At 35.2% G+C, this 19,171-nt stretch overlaps 1 protein-coding gene across 1 annotated transcript in view; it reads right to left on the reverse strand.

Annotated features, from left to right (window-relative positions):
• Positions 1-5,360: 5,360 nt before the first annotated feature.
• The window catches only part of SCRG1 (stimulator of chondrogenesis 1), a 67,234-nt gene continuing 53,423 nt past the window's right edge, over positions 5,361-19,171 (reverse strand). The window contains exons 4-6 of the mRNA XM_023505862.2: positions 15,209-15,299; positions 9,454-9,703; positions 5,361-5,705 (exon numbers count right to left, since the gene is read on the reverse strand). Of these exons, the coding sequence (XP_023361630.1) occupies positions 5,654-5,705; positions 9,454-9,689 (288 nt within the window). The 5' untranslated portion in view covers positions 9,690-9,703; positions 15,209-15,299 and the 3' untranslated portion in view covers positions 5,361-5,653. The remainder of the gene's footprint in view (positions 5,706-9,453; positions 9,704-15,208; positions 15,300-19,171) is intronic.

The following is a 19,171-nucleotide window of genomic DNA, read 5'->3' on the forward strand; positions in this document are numbered from 1 at the left end:
GGGCTAAATATTTTTTCTAATGAAACTCAATTGTTATATAGTTTTAAAAGTTTTAAAGGTTGTAAATAGATATAAATTAAAAATTATAAGCACATATATTATATAAGCATTTTTGTATACAAATATGTGTTCTATCTTTCTGGCTTCAAGGCTGTCTATAAGCCATACTGACTTTCATATGTGGACATATGTAGGTGTGTGTTTTTGTACATATGCAATCATGAATCAGATGACTTATGCTTGCTAATCGCCAAATGATATCTTTATACCTTCCCAGAAGCCATTGCCTGTCTGTCCAGTGGAATTAAAACCTACAATACCACTTTCCCCAATGAATCTTTCCTATTCGTATTTATTTACAGCTTGAAACTAAGAAAACTGGTACATACTGATACATGTTGACAGCAGTATGTATGATAGCATGACCAGTGCTCTAGGAAACTTTCATAAATTACAGAGGAGGTGCTTACTTATATTGGTAGAATGTTTCTTTAGCAGATTCCTTTGTCAATGAAAATCATAGATCTGATACCTATCCCTATATTAAACTTAATGTGATAGCAAAAACAAAAACAACAAACCAAATTGTCCTTTGTCTATATTCTCTTCTTAACTTCCTTCTCTCTTCTGTGTATTTTAAATGATTCATTCACATTCTTTGTTTTCCTTCCTTCCTTCCTTTTTCCTTTTTTCCATCCTTTCCTCCCTTTCTTTCTTTTTTTTTCATTTTCCCTCTCTCCCTTCCTTCCTTCCTCCCCCTTTCTTTTTTCTTCTTTCCTTTCTTCCTCCTTCCTTTTCCCTCCTCTTTCTCTCTTTCTTTACCAACCTCCCTTTCTTCCTCTTCCCTCCCTCTCTCCCTCTTTTCCTCCTTCCTTCCTTCCTTCCTTTCTTCCTTCCTTCCTTCCTTCCTTCCTTCTTTACTTCCTTCCTTCCCATCATTAGCACTACTCACAAACTCTTCTCACCCCACCTCCAAATACAATCATTTGTATTTTGCAAGAAATAATTATAGTTAACCAAAAAAAAATTCACACATTGGCCATATCTGGAAATATGTATCTAATTCCCATCTGTAATCTATCACTCTCTACCACAAAGTAGAGAAGCATGCTTCATCATCAGTTCTGAAATTGTTCATTTTATTCTATTTTAGTTCTTAGAAGTCAAAAAATTATAATACCTAAGAATTGACCCTGCATTATTCTTAAGTAAAGGGCTGATATTAGAATCCATAATATGATTTCTGGGTCAGTGATGCATATCTGATTAAAGCCTTTGCTATAAGTAATTTTTTAAAAATTATTAAACTAATCTTACTTTTTCTCATTTGATGCTTTTTTCCTTTTATACATTTTTCCTCACCTCCCCAGCTATATATTAATAGGCTTTAGGATTTAAAAGGTAGTAAATACTTTCTTTCAAGACACTTCTTTATTAATAATCATGCAGTTTGGGTATCTTGCACTCATGCTGACTAAAAAATTATGTTTACCAACTAGAGAATCAAAATGCATAGTATTTTAGTTCAAGGAATGTTTGTTTAGTAGAATAAGATCTTCAAATATTCACCTTCTCTTTGATCAACATTAAATAGCATTAAAGTCAATATTTATATAACTCGGTCTAGTTGTTGGATATTCTTTGTGTTTGTGTACTAACAAGCCCTAGTACCTTATAAGAGTGAACTGAGGACTAAGAGAGTTGATCTAAAAGCTTGAACAACATCATCTTCAAAAATTTTTTAAAACACAAAGATAAGGCATAGGTCACCATCAATGAGTGTAGACACAGAAAAAGCTAACTCTGGAGAAAGCCCTAGATAGAAAACTCTCAAAGAAGGTAACAACTGTGGGAGAGAAAAAACGGATCTGGTTCCTGGATTAAATTCTTGCACAAAGTGGCACCATCTTTAAATAGCACAATCCTGCTCGAGAGCCCCAAACACTGGCTACCAACAAAGCAGGTATCTCTGGGCAATGAAAATAGTTACTCATTGCAAGGTATACATTGTGGGAGCTTTGTATCTGGCTAAGAATTTAATCATAGCTTTCTATTTATTATAAGTAACCAATCAGCAATAGCTATATTTTTTCCTTTTTGAAGTGCCTTACAAAAGTTGAAGCATTTACGAGCATAACATTTATGGTAGATGGTTTTTCTAATATGATTGAATAACTGATTTTTTTGCCAACTTACTACCACTATCTCTCATCCAAAATTTTGTGAAACTTGAATTATTTATATTATGCAATATATATGTATATATATATATATGTATACTATTTGCTTGTCTTCCCTCCTTTAATTTTTAATAGAGCCTTTAATAATGAATTGTATTCAGAGTGCTTACAAATGGAGAATTGGTGCCAGTTTATAATCTGATCAGTGGAGAGATGACCATCTTAGATGGGATTTGAACAAGGGAAGCCTGGAATTTCCCTCTACTCCTCAAATAATCAAATAAGCTTCTATCAAGTAACTAGACACCCTAGCATAAGGACAATATTTACAGATATAGTATTGTCTGTCACACAAATTATTATCACACACAATCTTATATCACATACAAATCTAATTTTAAAATTGCTAGATACAGATCATATCAAATATATATTTAAGAACTAACCATAGCTTGAAAAATTACTATAAGTAACATAATCAAAAGATGTGTTTTTTTTTCTTACCCTTAGAAAAATTGCAGTGTTCAAGATTATTGTATTTTTGTGGAATTCAAATAATTCAATAACTCAATTGTATTATAAAAGTATTAAAATGATTTTAATTAAATTGAATGAATGCTTTGCAATTTTGTCAGCCACTACCAATCATCTACAATTTTGTGAAACTTGACAATGGTGGAGGAAGGGGGAGAGTCTAAATATGAGCTATTTGTGACCACAGAATATTTTTTAAAAAGAATCAAGGCAAAGACTATCGGTTGAATGATATTCAGCGAAATTTTATGAAGAAAGAATCATTAATCAAAAAATATTATTACTTGTTTTCAATGTGTTCAGTGGACTATATGTGAGGTGTCCCATAGTGAAAGCTTAGCAAATGGATATGTATTGGATGAATTTGGTGGTCCTACAATACTATTTTCATTGTATAGAACATTTTTGGTGGGTGGGAGAGGGTAACTGTGATTCTATTATTCATGGAGTTTTAAAAGAACCTATTAAAATTTCATCTGAAATCACCTTTAATGGAAAGGCATGTAGTTGCATGTCTATAATTATAGGGTGGCAAATTTGCAAAGTCTTTAATTTTTCCTCTACTTATTTGTTTATCATTTTTGTAAAATGCTGCCAACTCTGTAATGGTTCTATTACTTTTAAACCATGCAATATATTTTTTAAAAAGGAATCAAGACAAAGACTATTGGTTGAATGATATTCAGAGAAATTGTATGAAGAAAGAATCATTAACAAAAAAATATTATTTGTTTTCAATGTGTTCATTGTACTAGATGTGAGGTCTCCCATAGTGAATATGCATAAAAAAGTAAAATTTTATACCTTACTTAAGTGCTTACTATCTGAAATGGATTTATTTTTATGAATAATAGAGGGTAGCGTAGTTGATTTTTTAATGTAACCAAAAGTTGTCATAAAGCTTGAATGCTAATTTGTAGCATCAAGGTATTGTTTATTCACTACGGTTAAACAAAGTATTTGCTTTTTAGGAATAAGTGTACCAGCATATTGAAAGAGCACATGTAAACATTCAAGAGTTATATAACACAAGATTTTTCAACATTTGTAACTTACATGTAATATTGTTCAAAAAAGCTTTTATTTGGAAATGACAAAGAATGTTTAATGTGCTATTGAAGTTAGAAACTGAATTTCATGTAACAAAGTAATCTTCAGAAAGGACAAGACAAGCTGAACAAGTCTTGAACAGTTCTTTTTATTAGTAATTTGGTAGTACCTTTGCAAAATATTAGCATTCTTATTTTCCCAGTACCTTTTGTTTTTCTTATTAGATTTTGGTCACACTAATGTGAGAAGAGTTATTAGAAAGATCATTCTTTCTACACATATTCTCTGATATTAATATAGATATATATATATATATATATAATATTTATAAACAGAGAGAATGAATCTCTGAAATTCTCCTTCAGAAGTTTGGAGCATGGGAAGAAAGACAGGATTACTTATTCTATGTCTACCTAAGCTCAAAAAAAAAAAAAGAATCATTAAATCATCAGTCTGCCATTGTGTAAACAAAACAACTACTAGGGGCTTAATATTTTTTTCCACTTTTAAATTTTGGCATTAGATAGAAATATGCTAAAATTATTATTATTATTCCAATTTATTAACAACTAACATTTATTGTACTTTAAGGTTTGCAAATCACTTTAAATTTATTATTTGTGTGATCTTAACAACAATCTTGTAAAGTAGATAAGGAAACTGAGATAGAGGTTAAGTGACTTGCCTACAATCATTTAGCTGGTGTATGAGACTGTATTTGAACTTAGATTATTCTGATTCCAACTTCAGCATTTTGATTCCCTGTGCTACTCTTTAATTGAATTTTGCAGAATGTATTGAATGCAGAACACTTCAAGGGTGGTTTAAGCTAGCACACTTGGTGAAAGTTGAACTGATATTTTATCATATACATTTAATGACCCACTTCTCTGGAATCCATGTGATCAACAGATAACTGAACTGAAAATCCTTGTATCAGTGGCATTTTATAGATTTTATTTGCAGGATGAAATGACATTGGAAGTTATTTCTAATCCTTTTGTTAAGTTTACTTTAGATTAATGAGCAAATCAGTAAAGGAAATAAACAGTTGTGTGAAGCTATATAAAGTGGCAGGTGTCTACATTAAGAGTATATTTTCTTTCTTTCTTTTTTTTTTTTTTAATTTATTTAATAGCCTTTTATTTACAGGTTATATGTATGGGTAACTTTATAGCATCGACAATTGCCAAACCTCTAAAAGAGTATATTTTCAAGGAGGCCTTGAAAATGCCCTTTTTGGCTAATTACTGTAAGGGTTAAATTAGAAATGAGTGTGTTCTCAGCTAAATCTTTAATCAGAGGTCATAGATGTTAGTAAGGTGGGTGGAAAATGTTCTTCTGGCTATACTGAATGGTTACAAAATTTACTAGTCCATTGACTTAACAAAAAGTGTGTGTGTGTGTGTGTGTGTGTGTGTGTGGTGTGTGTGTGTGTGTGTGTGTGTGTGTGTGTGTGTGTGTGTGTATAAGATAAATATATTTGGAAATAACTATGAAGTATAAACAAACTTGCCACTAGCCTGGCCAACTTTTTGCCCTGGACAACTAAGGTTTACATTTTGCCTTAAGGTATTAAATAGAAGCAAACTCTCATAATGATTAAGGGTTTTATTATGATGATAATTGCACAGATTTCTTGGGGGAATGCTCTAGAATACATATGACACTTCAAGGTTTTGCAAAGCATTTGATCTCATCTGATCCTCATATAACATCCCTAGGAGGTAGGTTCTATTATCTCCATTTTACAGATAAGCATCTTAGGCTCCAAAAGATTAAGCAGTTTCTTCAGGATCATAGTTAGTAAGAGCTGGAGTCAGAATTTGAACCTGGATAAGCTGTGATTCATATCTTGCATTCTATAGATGATATCATGAAGATTCTCACTAGTTGTTGCAAGGGATCACAAAAGAGATTTTTGGCCCAAAGAAGATGTCTCTGAAAGAAATTAAACCCATTCATTAAATAAGTGCATCCTGGATTTCTAATGTAACTATTCTTCTATGCAGATGAAATAACATGGTCATAAAACATATTGGATTTCCTTTGGAAAAACAGAATAATTAATCTTTGTTTCTTTTTATAGACTCAATCCCATTGTTCATGAACAAAATATGCATTGAGTTCTGAAATACAGAAGAAAAAAGAAAGATGTTTAATTGTAATAAAAAAGACTGGTGGACATGTGTAAATTTTATTTTTGTTTATAAGTATAATGAAATGTTAACGTTGTGCTTTCCCTCTCACTTTATGCCACAGATTTCCTTTTCCAGAAGTTACAAATAACTCTTAGGGGTCATTTCTTACACATTAGTCAAATATGAAAGTTAGGACTTGTAGTCAGTTAATAAGTCACTTGTTTTGGGGCAAGGCAATTGTTAACCTCTCAGTGGTAACTCCTTAAGACAAGGGTTCTTAATTTGTTTTTGTTGTAAGCTTCGGGTGGTCTGATTAAGCCTATAAACTTCTCAAAGCAATATGTTTAATGTATAAAATAAAATATATAAGGTTACAAAGGAAAACAGTTATTTTGAAACATGTCTTTTAAAAAAAATTCACAGGCTCCAGGTTAAGAATCTTTGTTCCATAACAAATTACAGAGAAGGTGTTTGATTTGCTTTGGAAGAGGAAGATCCTCATTTAAATCTTCCTACACTCACAAAAATCACAGGTTAACCACAAATGATCAAGGTGATAGAATAGATCTATCCATTCTTTCTAATTAGGAATGAATCAGCTCTCCTTCTAGAGAGAGATCGAGGGAGGGGGGAAAGAAGAGAGGAAGGGAGAAAAGGAGGAAGGGAGAAAGGTAGGAAGGGAAGGGGGAAGGAAGGGAGGGAGGAAGGAAGGAAATATTTGGTTTAATCTGGCTTCTAATCTCATCTGAAATGAAAAGCTAGGAACAATGGGAAGAATTTTCAGAGTACAATTTTAGGTTAGAAATCACAATTAGGACTATCTAAGAGTGAAACAAATTGCTTTGGTAAGAAGTTTGTGGTGAGGTTCCCATGGGATAATATTGTAAATGACATAGCATATAGTAGGTGCTTAATAAATGTTTGTTTTCTCTCTCCTTCTTCCTCCCTCCCTTACTAGACATCTTTTAAAATTATTTTAAAATAGTATTTTATTTTCCTCTAATTATATGTAAAAGCCACTTTTAACATTCTTTTTTTTTAAGGTTTGATTTCCAAATTCTATCCTTCCCTCCTTCCTCCCCTCCCCCCGACATGATACACAATATGACAAAGGTTATACAAATCTTACTAGACATCTTGAAGAAGAGACTGAACACTTGTCTGGAATTTTGCAAAGGGGATTACTTTTTTAGATACAAATTGGACTAGATGATTTCCTGAGTGATAATTATCTTACTTCATAATTTTCTTGCAAAGATTAACATAAAGATATGGGAGGAAGTATGATACAATGAAGAGAGAAATGGCTTTGGACTTGGAGGATGTGAGTTTAAATTCTACCTCTGCCACTACTGGTGTGACCTTGTACAAGTGAATTTACGTTCCCAGGTAATTTGGTGATGCAGTGGAGTCAGAAAGTTGTTATTGTTGAGTCACATTTGATTTTTCATGACTTTATTGGGTGTTTTCTTGGCAGGATAATGGAGTGGTTTGCTATTTGCTTCTCCACCTCATTTAACAGATGAAGAAACTGAAGTAAATCAGATTAAGTGATTTTCCTAGGGTCACACAGCTAATAATTGTCTGAAATCAGATTGGAAGACGAATCTTTCTGATTCCAGGCCTAGCATTCTATCCACTACACTACCTAGTTGCCCCAGAGTCAAGGAGACCCAAGTTCAAATTTAGCTTTCGATACTTGCCAGCTATGTCATACTGGGTAACTTGTTTAACTTCTGTTTACCTGAGTATCCTTATCTGTAAAATGGGGATAATAATAGCACATTGCTTACCAAGTTGTTGTGAGGAATAAATGAGATATATATGTAGGTTCTTAATAAAAGTGTTTCCTTCCTTCTATGCCTCAGTTTCCTTTTCTATAATATAGGGGCTTAGACTAGATGGTCTATGATATATTGAGATTGATGAACCTGTGATCTGAAAGCACTTTGACAAGTTAATTGAACCACAAAGATACAAGGTATTTGAGAGAGATTCCAGAATTGGATAGCTCAACAATTAGCAAAAGATTATTTGAGGACTGGGGGGAAATGCATTACTGACTCACCTACTTCTGTTAGCTTTCAGGACTCCATAATGTACAGTTTACTGTCAGTTACTGAATTTTCAAGTGGCTTGTTTGGCTCAGTTGTGATAATTTTAGACTTAAAACTGGCAACTTTTTCCTAAACATGACATTCTTTCTCTTCATTTTGACTTTCCTACCTCATTGACTAAATGTTCTCATTCATAATAAAAAAAAAGCCTATTACTCTTAATTAATTCTATGATTACAATCTGAAGTAAGTCCTTCCTGGAAAAATGGACCACTCTGTTAGAATCCTTATAAGATGTTAAGTCACTAGAATTGGTAGAAACAATACTTATGTTTACACCTTTGAGAATTCACACATTAGCTCACACATTAGTTCACAAGTTTGGGAGATTTCAGGATTCAGTATGAGATTCACAAGTTTACACCTCCCACAATCCCACTCTCTCAGAGGCGGAGTCAATCTTTGGGTTCACACCTTTAAGAGATCATATATAAGAAGCTCTTAGAGCTTCAGTCAAGAGACTTGAAGAGATTGAGAAGTGAGAAGTCATTGGAGGAGATTAAGAAGTTAGAGGCTGCTATTGGGCAGAACTGGGGATTCAAAAGAGGAGAGGCTGAAGCTGGCAGAAGCAGAGGCAAAGGGCTAGCAACAAGAGCTCTCGGAACCAAAGAAAGCTAACTGGTCTATTTTGAAGGAGACAATAAAGGATTTGGCTGCATTTGAGGTGATTATTGATTTGAACTAAAACTAAGGCTGCCTCCAGAACCTTCCTGAGAACCCTGCTCCCAGAGAACCATCATATTTTAGAAAAGAAGAGAACACCACATCACTCTTCCTGGTAAGTTAAGTATCAATCAATCCCCATACTCAACTGATATTAAAATTCTGTTTAGGAATTAAAATTAAGATTCAGATAGGTCTGAGTATTCATTTACCTTTTAAGCTCTGCAAAAAAAATCAATTTCTTTTTTTTTTAAAAAACACTTGGATTCACACATAAAACTGATGAAAACCCTTCATCAGGGCTTCTCTAATAAAGATGATTACATAACTTCTTCATATCAACTTACTTTCAGCAAAATCACTTAGTGGACATTACAGGATTGTAGTTTTAGTATTGGAAGGGACTTATTACTTAAGAATCTATCTAGTTCAAATTTGTCATTTTAAAGATGAGAAAATGTGACCCAGGAAAGTTAAGTGACTTTTTTTTTTTTAGGTCAAAAGGTAGTAATTATTAAGTAGGTTAAAACTTCAGAGGCAGATTTTTCTCACTGGAGTCCAAATTCTTCACTTTACAAATGAGGCCTGGGGATATTAGGTGACTTGCCCAGCATCAAGAAGGCAGCAAGAGATTTAGAACTGATTTCTGTCCTGAGTTTCTAAATCCAGGGTTCTTTCTACTATATCACAGGACTTAAAAGGAGGTGCTCTCTACATTCTCATGTAAGTTCATTGTGTTATTGAGGCATTAAAAGAAAATGTCCTTACTTTGGGCAGCACAACAATTCACTGAAGTTGCAATAACAGATCATCTCGCACCCTTTTCCATCCCAAAAGTGGTCCTGGAGGTGTCCATCAATCTGTTTAAGGTCTGCCACTCCTTCAGGAATATTGTGACAGTTGCGATCTTTTAAAATCTTCCTGTAGCAGGAGAGACGGCTTGTGGACATGGCATGTCCCCCTAACAACAAATTCAGCAAAACCAGCAGTACTATTGTTTTCATTTTGCCTTTCAGTTCTAGAGGAAAGGAGAAAAACAAAAAGGTCTGTTTAGGTACATTTCATATTAGATTCTATCTCATCCTATTGTATTGGTCAGGGAATAGGATGGGTCTCCCAAAATAGAGCACCATACCTCTAACTTAAGCGCTCTCTCTCTCTCTGTCTCTCACTGTCTCTCTGTTTCTCTCTGTCTCTTTGTCTCTCTCTCTCTCTGTCTGTCTCTCTGTCTGTCTCTCTCTGTCTCTGTCTCTCTCTCTCTCTGACTCTCTCTCTCTCTCTCTCTCTCTCTCTCTCTCTCTATATATATATATATATATATATATATATATAAACTTTCTGTTTATACACACCAGCCGTTCCTATTAATGCCACTTTTAGATCTCAAACATAACCACACAGTCAGGCAAAAACAATCACAGATACAGGAAAGACATAAATGATAAATCATAGATCACAGTCTATGTTGAGTTTGGTTGATGTGCTCTCATCAATACACTCCACATCTGGGGGTTCAGGTTGGGGTGGAATGGGAGAATCTATCAGGAAAGAGTACTGGGGAATAGTTGTACTCCTGTGCTTGAGGTGAATCTCAACTCTGGACTGTTAAGACTTGGTATCATAAGCCCAATTGGGAATGCTTGCACCCACATCAAACTGCTTCTCTGCTAAAAACTGGCTGAGGATGCTTACAATTTTACAGCTGGGTAACTTTCTCCTTTTGAATCAGGAGGGACTTTACAAGCTCTTCAAACTAAAAAAACATCTTTAAAATGATTTTGGAAGTGTGTTTGTCGAGTTCCCTTTAAGCCAGAGAACTATCCAGCCAGGGTAGGCTGATTCTGCGAACCACACAATCACCTACTTTATCAGGACACTGTGTTGTCCAATCAAATTATAGCAAACGGAGCTCAGAGCAAGACATTTCAAGCTGACTCCGAACAAATCAAAGAGCTCATTCCGCTTTTCACTCACCAGGATTCTGCAACTTCCAATGAAATCTCAGTATTTGTTCCTATGGAGCAGTGCAAAATTTCTTTGCCCTTTCTGCTTTTCCCTCTCAACCAGAGGAGGGCAGCAGAGAGCAAGAAGCATGCCTCAGAAGCTTCATCTCTCTTAAAATCAATACTTTGTTCAATGCCGCTGAAATTCTCTCCAAAAGTCGGTAATTATGTACGAGAAGCCTTCTATTGACTGACTGTTCCTGCCCATCATCTTTTCAAACATCTTAGACAAAGCTGCTTTTCTTTTTCTTTTCCTTTTTTTACCCTTTTTCACCAATTTATTGTTCCAACAAGTTCTTCAATCTCTTGAGTGGCTGGCTAGGGGAAAGTACCGGGGGAATGGCGGTAACGGGGAAAGGCGGCCAGGAATGGAATCAGGAAGAAATAAATTCAAATTTGGCCTCAGATACTTACTATTTGGGTGACCCTAAGGAAGGGACTCTACCTCTGTCTGCCTCAGTTTAATCAGCTGTAAAATGGAGATGATACTAGCACCTAATTCTCAGGGTTGTTTTAGAAATAGCTGATGATATTAGCATGGCGCCTGGCACATAGTAGGTGCTATATAAATAAACATATTCTGTCCTCTGTCTCATTATATGTCTTTGGAAATATGTTTTTGTGTTCATATTTTCCCAGTGTTAATAAATAAAAGTTCTTTCTCTGCTTCCTTTAAACCACCACATTATTCACATGCCTCAATCTCAGCCTCTTATCTCCATACCTTTACAAGATTTAAACCAGAGCTTCCTGATATTCATTTTCTCATTTCTCACTTAAAAGGTAATAACTCATCCAATATCTCTTATGACAGGAAAAGTCCTTTAAAATCATATATCAGTTTCAAATTGTTATGATTTCTCTCTTCTTAAAGTTTGATAAACTTGAAACAGTTATATGCAAATGAGATTAGGTACATAGCCTGTCCTTTCTCATTTTATGTCCTTGGAAGCTTTTTTTGGTACTCATATTTTCCCAATTTTAATAAATAAAAAGTCTTTGTTTGCTCCCTTTAAACTACCACATTATTCACATGCAATAATTTATCATCTTACATCTTTTACAAAAGGACTTGTTTTCATATTTAGTTCATTGTCTGTCCTAAACCACCTGATTCCATCTGAAAACTTTTTAGAACACATTTTAACAGTTTTTTTTAAATCAAAATTCTTTTCTTTCTCACCTTCCCAACATCAAAATATTCATTTCTGAAAGGGACAATACCAGTTGACATCATTTTACTTTATGCACCAGTACTTGTTCTAGCCTTTTCAGCACTAAATAATTCAATATAAAAAGAGCAAGTAATACCTTAAAATGTAATAGCTTATACTACTCTCTTAAATTCAGAAAACTGAAGAATGTGCTGTCTAGTCTCTCTGTTACAGTAGCACAGCATTTCTAGAATAAACGATGTTTCCAATTAGTCTAAGTGACTTTCTCTGTGATAATTTATTGGACAAGGTAGTTATCAAACACCCACCAAAATCTCTTTGAGTTTCTTCTTTAATTTTGAGGAAACTGAAGCTTTTAACCTATGACAGAGTCAGAATTTGAACTCCCAGTCATTAATTTCTTCAGCTGTTGCTGGCTATTATCTCTTTTCATTATAATGATCAAAAGGAAAATGATGTCAAATAAGTCTCTCAGTCTCACTGGGTGTTTTGGAAAATGATTTATTTTTTTATCTGAAATTCCCTGCACTTGGGTGCAACTCAGATGCCTTTTTTTAAAATAGAGAAATGAGATTAACAAGTTATTTTAGTAAAAATATCTCCCTTAGTATATTTGAAATAAAAAATTTTCTTTTATTGTAACAGGGCTTTGCCCAGAACAGTGATCTGCTTCTGACGGAAGATATTTTGCATTTCTCTACCAAGAAAAGTCTTTTCCATTGGTTGCATTAAGCAAAATGGGCTCTCTTTAAAAGTATCAACTTGGAAGAATATCTTTCTCTTTTTGGCTGTCCAGGGGATTAAAGGTATTCTTTACCCATAACTGGGAAGCCATGAATTGAGTTGGGTGGGGTAAGACTATCTTCACCCCCACCCCCCCAATAGACCTGTAGACCCAAGAATCAGGGTTGGTCTTGTTTCTATTTGTCCTTTTGCGTTCTAGGTGAAGATGGTAGAGTCCTCCTGAGTTAATCCTTAATGACCATGGAGGCAGGATTGCCAGCCCAGTGGGGTAGTACTAAAAAGAAAGGGGGCTTAAAACTTGAGTTCCTAGATAGGTTTGGAACTTGGAACTTGATGGGACTGAATTATTCTCTGAACTTAATCCCTATCCTCATCTCAGAAACCCAGGCAATATTAGGGGGGGGGGGTTTAAGAAGAAGCATGATTTTGCCCTCATGTGTATGAAAGAGGATATTTGTGTATTTCTTTCTGTACCTTTGAATCAAATATTCATTTTAAAAGTTACTCAGGCCATTAAGTGACCAAAAGAACCTAGAGGGCAGGGGAACTGTTAAACTAGGAGAATACCATTAGTAGGGGCTTGAGACAATAGCAGATACTAGAGACCTGTAAACACTCTTAAAGCTACTGCAGCACCTGGGAGGAGGGGTGAAATATAGCATACCTGGCCTTCAGGTAGCAAGAGAGAGGGTAGTCATTGTTATACTACCATAAAAACATATGGACTAGTGGGGAGGAGACCTACATTCTGGTCTCAAATCTATCATAAATACTATGTAACATTCAGAAAGTTCCTTAATTTATCTGGGCCTTGGCTCCATATCTGTAAAATAAGGCAGCTGGGTTGGTAGATTTCTAAGATACCTTCTTTGGCTACCTCTATATAAATCAAAAAAAAAAAAAAAAAAGTAATCCACATTCTCTGGAACACTAGAGATCATACCTAACAGGCACAGGAGTTTCTATGGGTTATGAGAAAGACATGGGACCCCACAAGCCTTCCCCAAAGGTTAAAGATTTTCCCAAAGAAAGTATCCTTTTCACAGGACAAAAACATGCAGCCCATACATATCCCTATTGTTCTGTCTTTTTTTTTTTAATCCCAGCAGGGAATGGGAGAGACAGGAGCATCTCCTATCTTTCAGAAGAAGAAAGGGGGTTTTAAAGCTTTTTCAGCCAGGTCCAAGAGGTTTTTCCAAAGTTCTCCTCAGGGTGAAAACCTGGTACCAGCCACATAGACCGCTGTCCCTTTTAAGCCACTCAACTTGGTGGGACAATGCTTATTCATCTTCACTTTGACCTTTTCCCTCACTCTGCAGGCAATATAAATACCCTCCTTCCACCACTCAACCTTTCCACTTTTTCCTATAAGAACTATAATCAATTCAACACTGCCTTAGCTTCAGGAGGGATAGTTAGATAGATAAAGAGATGAGTGAATAGGTGGATAAAACATTTATTAAACACTTGTATGCCAGGTACTATGTTAGGAAGCAACAAACAAGCCAGTGCCTAACTTCAAGGAACTGACTTTCTAATTGAGGAAGAAGACACATTAGGGAGAACCAGAAAGTAGAAGTGGAGAAGGATGGTCTGGAAATACCCAAGAATGGTGTGGAAAGGTAGATCTGATGAAAGCTCTCCTACAGAGATATGCAGGAAAGGATGGCAGAATTCAAGTTTCCTTAGTAGGAGAGATTGAGATAGTGACTGAAGGCAAGTAGGGTAGGATGGAAATGGCCTAAAAAGAGCTTGTCAATTGACGGTCCAATTGTTTTATTCACCATTCCTATGACTTCCCCAGAGTACAACCCCCTTCTCTGGCCATCCCTCTCTTCCCTGTGTGCCTCTCCCATTAGTATACAAGTTTTTACAGGGTAGGAACTGTCTCCAGGGTTTAGCCCAGGGCTTAGCACTTATATAGTAAATACTTAATACATTGTTTTTATTCATTTCATTCATTCTGTTTTTATTTATTTATTTTACTCTGATAACCCCCAAATGTCCCAAAATATAAGATCTTACTTTAGTATCAATTTTTCTCAGAGTTTATGCAATTCACTGAGTTTTTTTTTTTTAACCCAGAAGAAAAAATAAAAGTAGAAGAAAAGGAATAAACAAAACATATTCTGAATTAAAGGATTTTTTTCAAGGCTTGGTAGAATATATATATATATATATATATATATATATATATAAAGATCAAAATGCTTTATTCACTATCCTTAACAATAGTATCAATGGCATACAACAGTCTATCCAAAAAGGATATGACAGTTCAAATAATTAAGAAAAAATGCTGATGACTTGAAAGATGGCCTAGTGTGATATAACTGGATTCAGAATCAGAAAAAGCCAGGTTCAAATCACTCCATCCTGGTCGTGTTCCTGTGGGAGAGTCACTTAAAGTCTCAGTACCCCTTCAACTTTAAGTAGCAGAACAGGAGGTGATCTGCATCTGTGTCACTACACAGATAGCCCTCATGGGTGTTCCCTTTTCCTATAAAATCACAGAGAATTGGATACTCCAAGAGTTGGGCTTCTGCCTGGAAGTCTATAAATTCCCAAAGAAAGTCAATGAGGTGGAAGAAAAGTACCTACCTGTCTGGTGGTCAGGAAGCTGATTTATAGGTGCTGTTCTTTACCTCCTAATCTTTTGGCTCAGGGGAATGCTCTGTCTTCACCTTCTTTCCTTGTCAGTAAAACAAACAACAAATATTGAAGGAGATGGTGGGGTATTGTAGAATGACTTAGTTCTTTTTTTATTATTATTTTTAATTTTTTTTAATTATAACTTTTTATTGACAGAACCCATGCGTGGGTAATTTTTTACATTATCCCTTGCACTCACTACTGTTCTGTTTCCCCTCCCTCCCTCCACCCTTTCCCCAAGATGGCAAGCAGTCCAATACATGTTAAATATGAAATGATTTAGTTCTTTAGTCTTTGTGGAAAGAAATTCCGTCTGGAGTCAGAAGTCATAGATTCAAATCTTATCTCTAATAATAACTATAAGCATGATTTTTGCATAAGTGACTTAACCTCCCTGAACCTCAGTTTTTCCATCTAGAGAATTAAGGGTTTTAGACTAGAAGGAATCTGAGGACCCTCTCAGATCTAGACTGATGGTCCCATGATTTATTTCACATTCATTTTGGATTTAAATGAAACCTTTCTCTCTTCATCCACACCTTCTAAGAAAGGAGACTAGTCGAGTAGAATCAACTAATGTGGTGCCTGTATCTGACAACGTACACAACCTCTACAATCTTCCCTTTAGGATTTTTTCAGTTACAGGACTGTAATTGTGTGTTATTCTTCAGTCTATTATAGCCTATGTACTTCTAAATAGCTAGATGACTTAGTGGAGAGAGCATTAGAGTAAGGAACCCTGAGTTCAAATCTAACCTCAGACACTTACAAGCTGTATAAATCAGGGAAAGTCACTTCCCCTTTGTTTGCCTCAGTTTATTTATCTGTAAAATGGAAATAATAATAGCACCTATCAGAACAGAGTTGTAAAGACCAAATAAAGTAATAATTATGAAGTGTACAGCACATTGCCTGGAACATATTAGATGTTATCTATACAAATGCTAATTTCCCCCTCCTATATTTCTCTGAATTCCTTGTTTTTATTATTTCTTACTACATTCTAATATACCATTCTATTCTTATACCACAATTTGTTTAGTCATTTCTCAATAAAAACTCACTGATTTTTGTTTCCAGTTCTTTGCTATCACAAAAGAACAAATCGTATCTTAAAAATTACCCCAAAAGGGTGGATATTATATCTTAATAATTTTATTTTTTTAGTTATTCTTTTTAAAAATTACTTCTAGAGATTAGGGCCTGTTACCTATCTACCAAAGGAGCACGAAGTAAACTTAACAATATAAAGACTTTTGCATTTTCTGAGCTCTGCACCTTTGTAAAATGGGGATAATAATAGCACCTACCTCTTATAGGCTCAGATGACAGAATATTTATAAAATGCTTTACAAACTTTGAAGCTCTTATAAGCACAAGCTATTTTATAAATGCAGCTATTATACGGTGCTTTAAAATTCCTCTCTTTTTTTCTCACATAGTTAAGTCTTTTCTCTCCAATTAGCAATAATGAGAGCAGGGGGAGATCATACCGATTGCTGCTTTTACATTTCCCCGGCAGTACTCGGGAGTACTCATTACTGTAGATATTAAGAATCTCCTCTTCAAGAAACCTAATGAATTGAGCAGTATGCACAGGTACCATGGAAATACTTTTGCTGAGCACGTCTAGGCCAGAGAATAAAATAGTCTGCCAAAGATTCAGCCAGGCCCAGAGGTGGAAAGTTCCAAGTTTGGCAAACACTCTCTAAGGATTTTTTTCTCCTTTTTTTCCTAACACTTTATAAATTACAGTTTGAAACTGAATTATCCTCTTCCTCCATTACTAATTACAAATAAATTACTTTGACTGCTGTTCAACCAGCAGGAGAATGTTTGCAGAATGAAATTCTTGTGACCTATCAGTTGGTTTCCTTGTTAAAAGGCATTGAGCTTGATGCACTGGCACTCTCCCCCTCCCTCCCCCCCTTCTCACAACATCCAGGAAGGCCATTCATTTTCCAGGGCTAAGAGATTCAAAAATTTTCAGATTGATTTGGAAGAAACTCCACTAATTTACTTAGACTTTTAGGTGCCAAATACATTTACTTTAAATTTTCCTATTGATTGTATCTGAGTTACAGAAACACCCAAGCCTAAAAATCCAAAAACATTGAGGAAGGACCATTACTTGTCTTCTTTTTTTTAATTAGAGCTTTTTATTTCAAAACATTAATCTTTGCAAAACCTCATTAAATGTCTTCTAAGGGATGCTGGTGTGGCTTTTTTTGATATTATCGAGGAAAATTCAGTACAGGGAAAGTCTTGCTTTTGAGCCAGAAATCTTTGCCAAGACCTTAGGGACAGAGAATTTCCATTTTGGGTTCTGTCAAGATCCTTGGCACTACCTAAATTTTGGAATGGTTGGGTCTAGAGGGAGATTTAAAAAGAAGATTCCTTTATTCCCTTCCCCCAACAATGGCCCAAACAGCTTGAGGGCTTTCTGCCATTGATGCTGCCATCCCCTGGGATAGGCAGCTGATGTCATTCCTGGGCACCAGCGTGTAGGGCATGGAAATGAGGAAGAGTTGATGAGTTAAACAGAAAGGACTATTTGGGTTTGTTTCCATTCACATCCTGTAACAGGAAAAGGGAGAGCAAAGAGTAGTGAGGAAACAGAAAAGATCATCCCAGAGAATTATGCTAATTTTAAGAAACCAAAGTCACAGGGGTATCTTGGCTTGTTTTCCCTTCTATTTCTTTATTATCTTCGAAGAAATTTGTGCTGGGATGACTGGTTTTTTCAGCCCTCTTATAATTGCTTACATCATAGGTTAAAATCATGGCAACAATCTTTCAATGTGAACAATTCTTTTCAAATATGCTGAAAACAGACCATAGCAATTCATCCATACTGGAGAACTCAATTAGAAGTACAATTTGAAGTCGAAATGCTTTTTTTTAGCCTGGTGGAAAAGGTGGAAGTTATCTTCCTTTAGGACTCAGCAAGCTTAGGAGTAAGTAAGGTAGTAGAGCAGGAAGAATGCTGGTTCAAATCATGACTGATATTTACTAGCAGCATGACCTTGCTTTCTGAGCCTCAGTTTTATTATTTTTAGCTATCTTATCTTTAAGAGAAATAATACTTTTACCACAAAACCAAATTGTTTTAACTGTTGAAACAGACAAAATGATATATTTTTCTTAAATTTGCTAATTGCTTTCCTATCTACATCTTGTCCTTATAGAAGAAGAGATAGTTTTTGGTGCTCCTTATACTAGAAGAGCCTTAAATGACAGATTTTGTAAACCTAAAAGATAAACTCCCTTTTATGCTGAGGGTATAAACTTGGCATTGTGATTCCTGGTTAGGACTCTTAGGATGAAGTTAATGAATCTTACATTATATATACACTTTATATTATTATATTATGCATACTCTATGTTATATGGCAAAATCAAGCTTCTTTTTTAGGAATTAGAGGTTGATTGGTTGGAAAGAAAAACTCTCATTTGAGTAAGGCTAAAAACATAAGACTAAAGCAAGACTTATCAATTCTAAGAAAATATCTGAACACTGATTTTTTTTTTTAAAAAGCATCTCACATCCTCCACAGCCAAGCTACTGTCCCAAGGTCAGACTGGTATCTCACTGTGGAAAACCCACTCATTCACTAAGGTCCAGATCTCCTCAAAAAGTTAAGAACTAGATGTCAGATTGCTTTTCTTCCTTTTTTGTTCTCTCAGGAAAAAAAGACTTTCCCAGCTCACCGAGAGGGATGCTGTTTTCTCCCTCTGCTTTACCCCTTCTGCTTCCCCATTTATCTTTAGAATTCATCTTTCTCAGTTCATCCCCAGGTTCTCCAGGAGTTTCTTTCACATCCAGTTTAGCATGGATTTCTTTCTGTCCTGACCTTCAGCAGCAGATAGTTGGAGAACAAATGAGATGAGAAAAACAAAAGCCAAGCAAAT

The sequence above is a fragment of the Sarcophilus harrisii genome, chromosome 6, assembly GCF_902635505.1.
Source record: "Sarcophilus harrisii chromosome 6, mSarHar1.11, whole genome shotgun sequence".
Classification (NCBI taxonomy): Eukaryota; Metazoa; Chordata; class Mammalia; order Dasyuromorphia; family Dasyuridae; genus Sarcophilus; species Sarcophilus harrisii.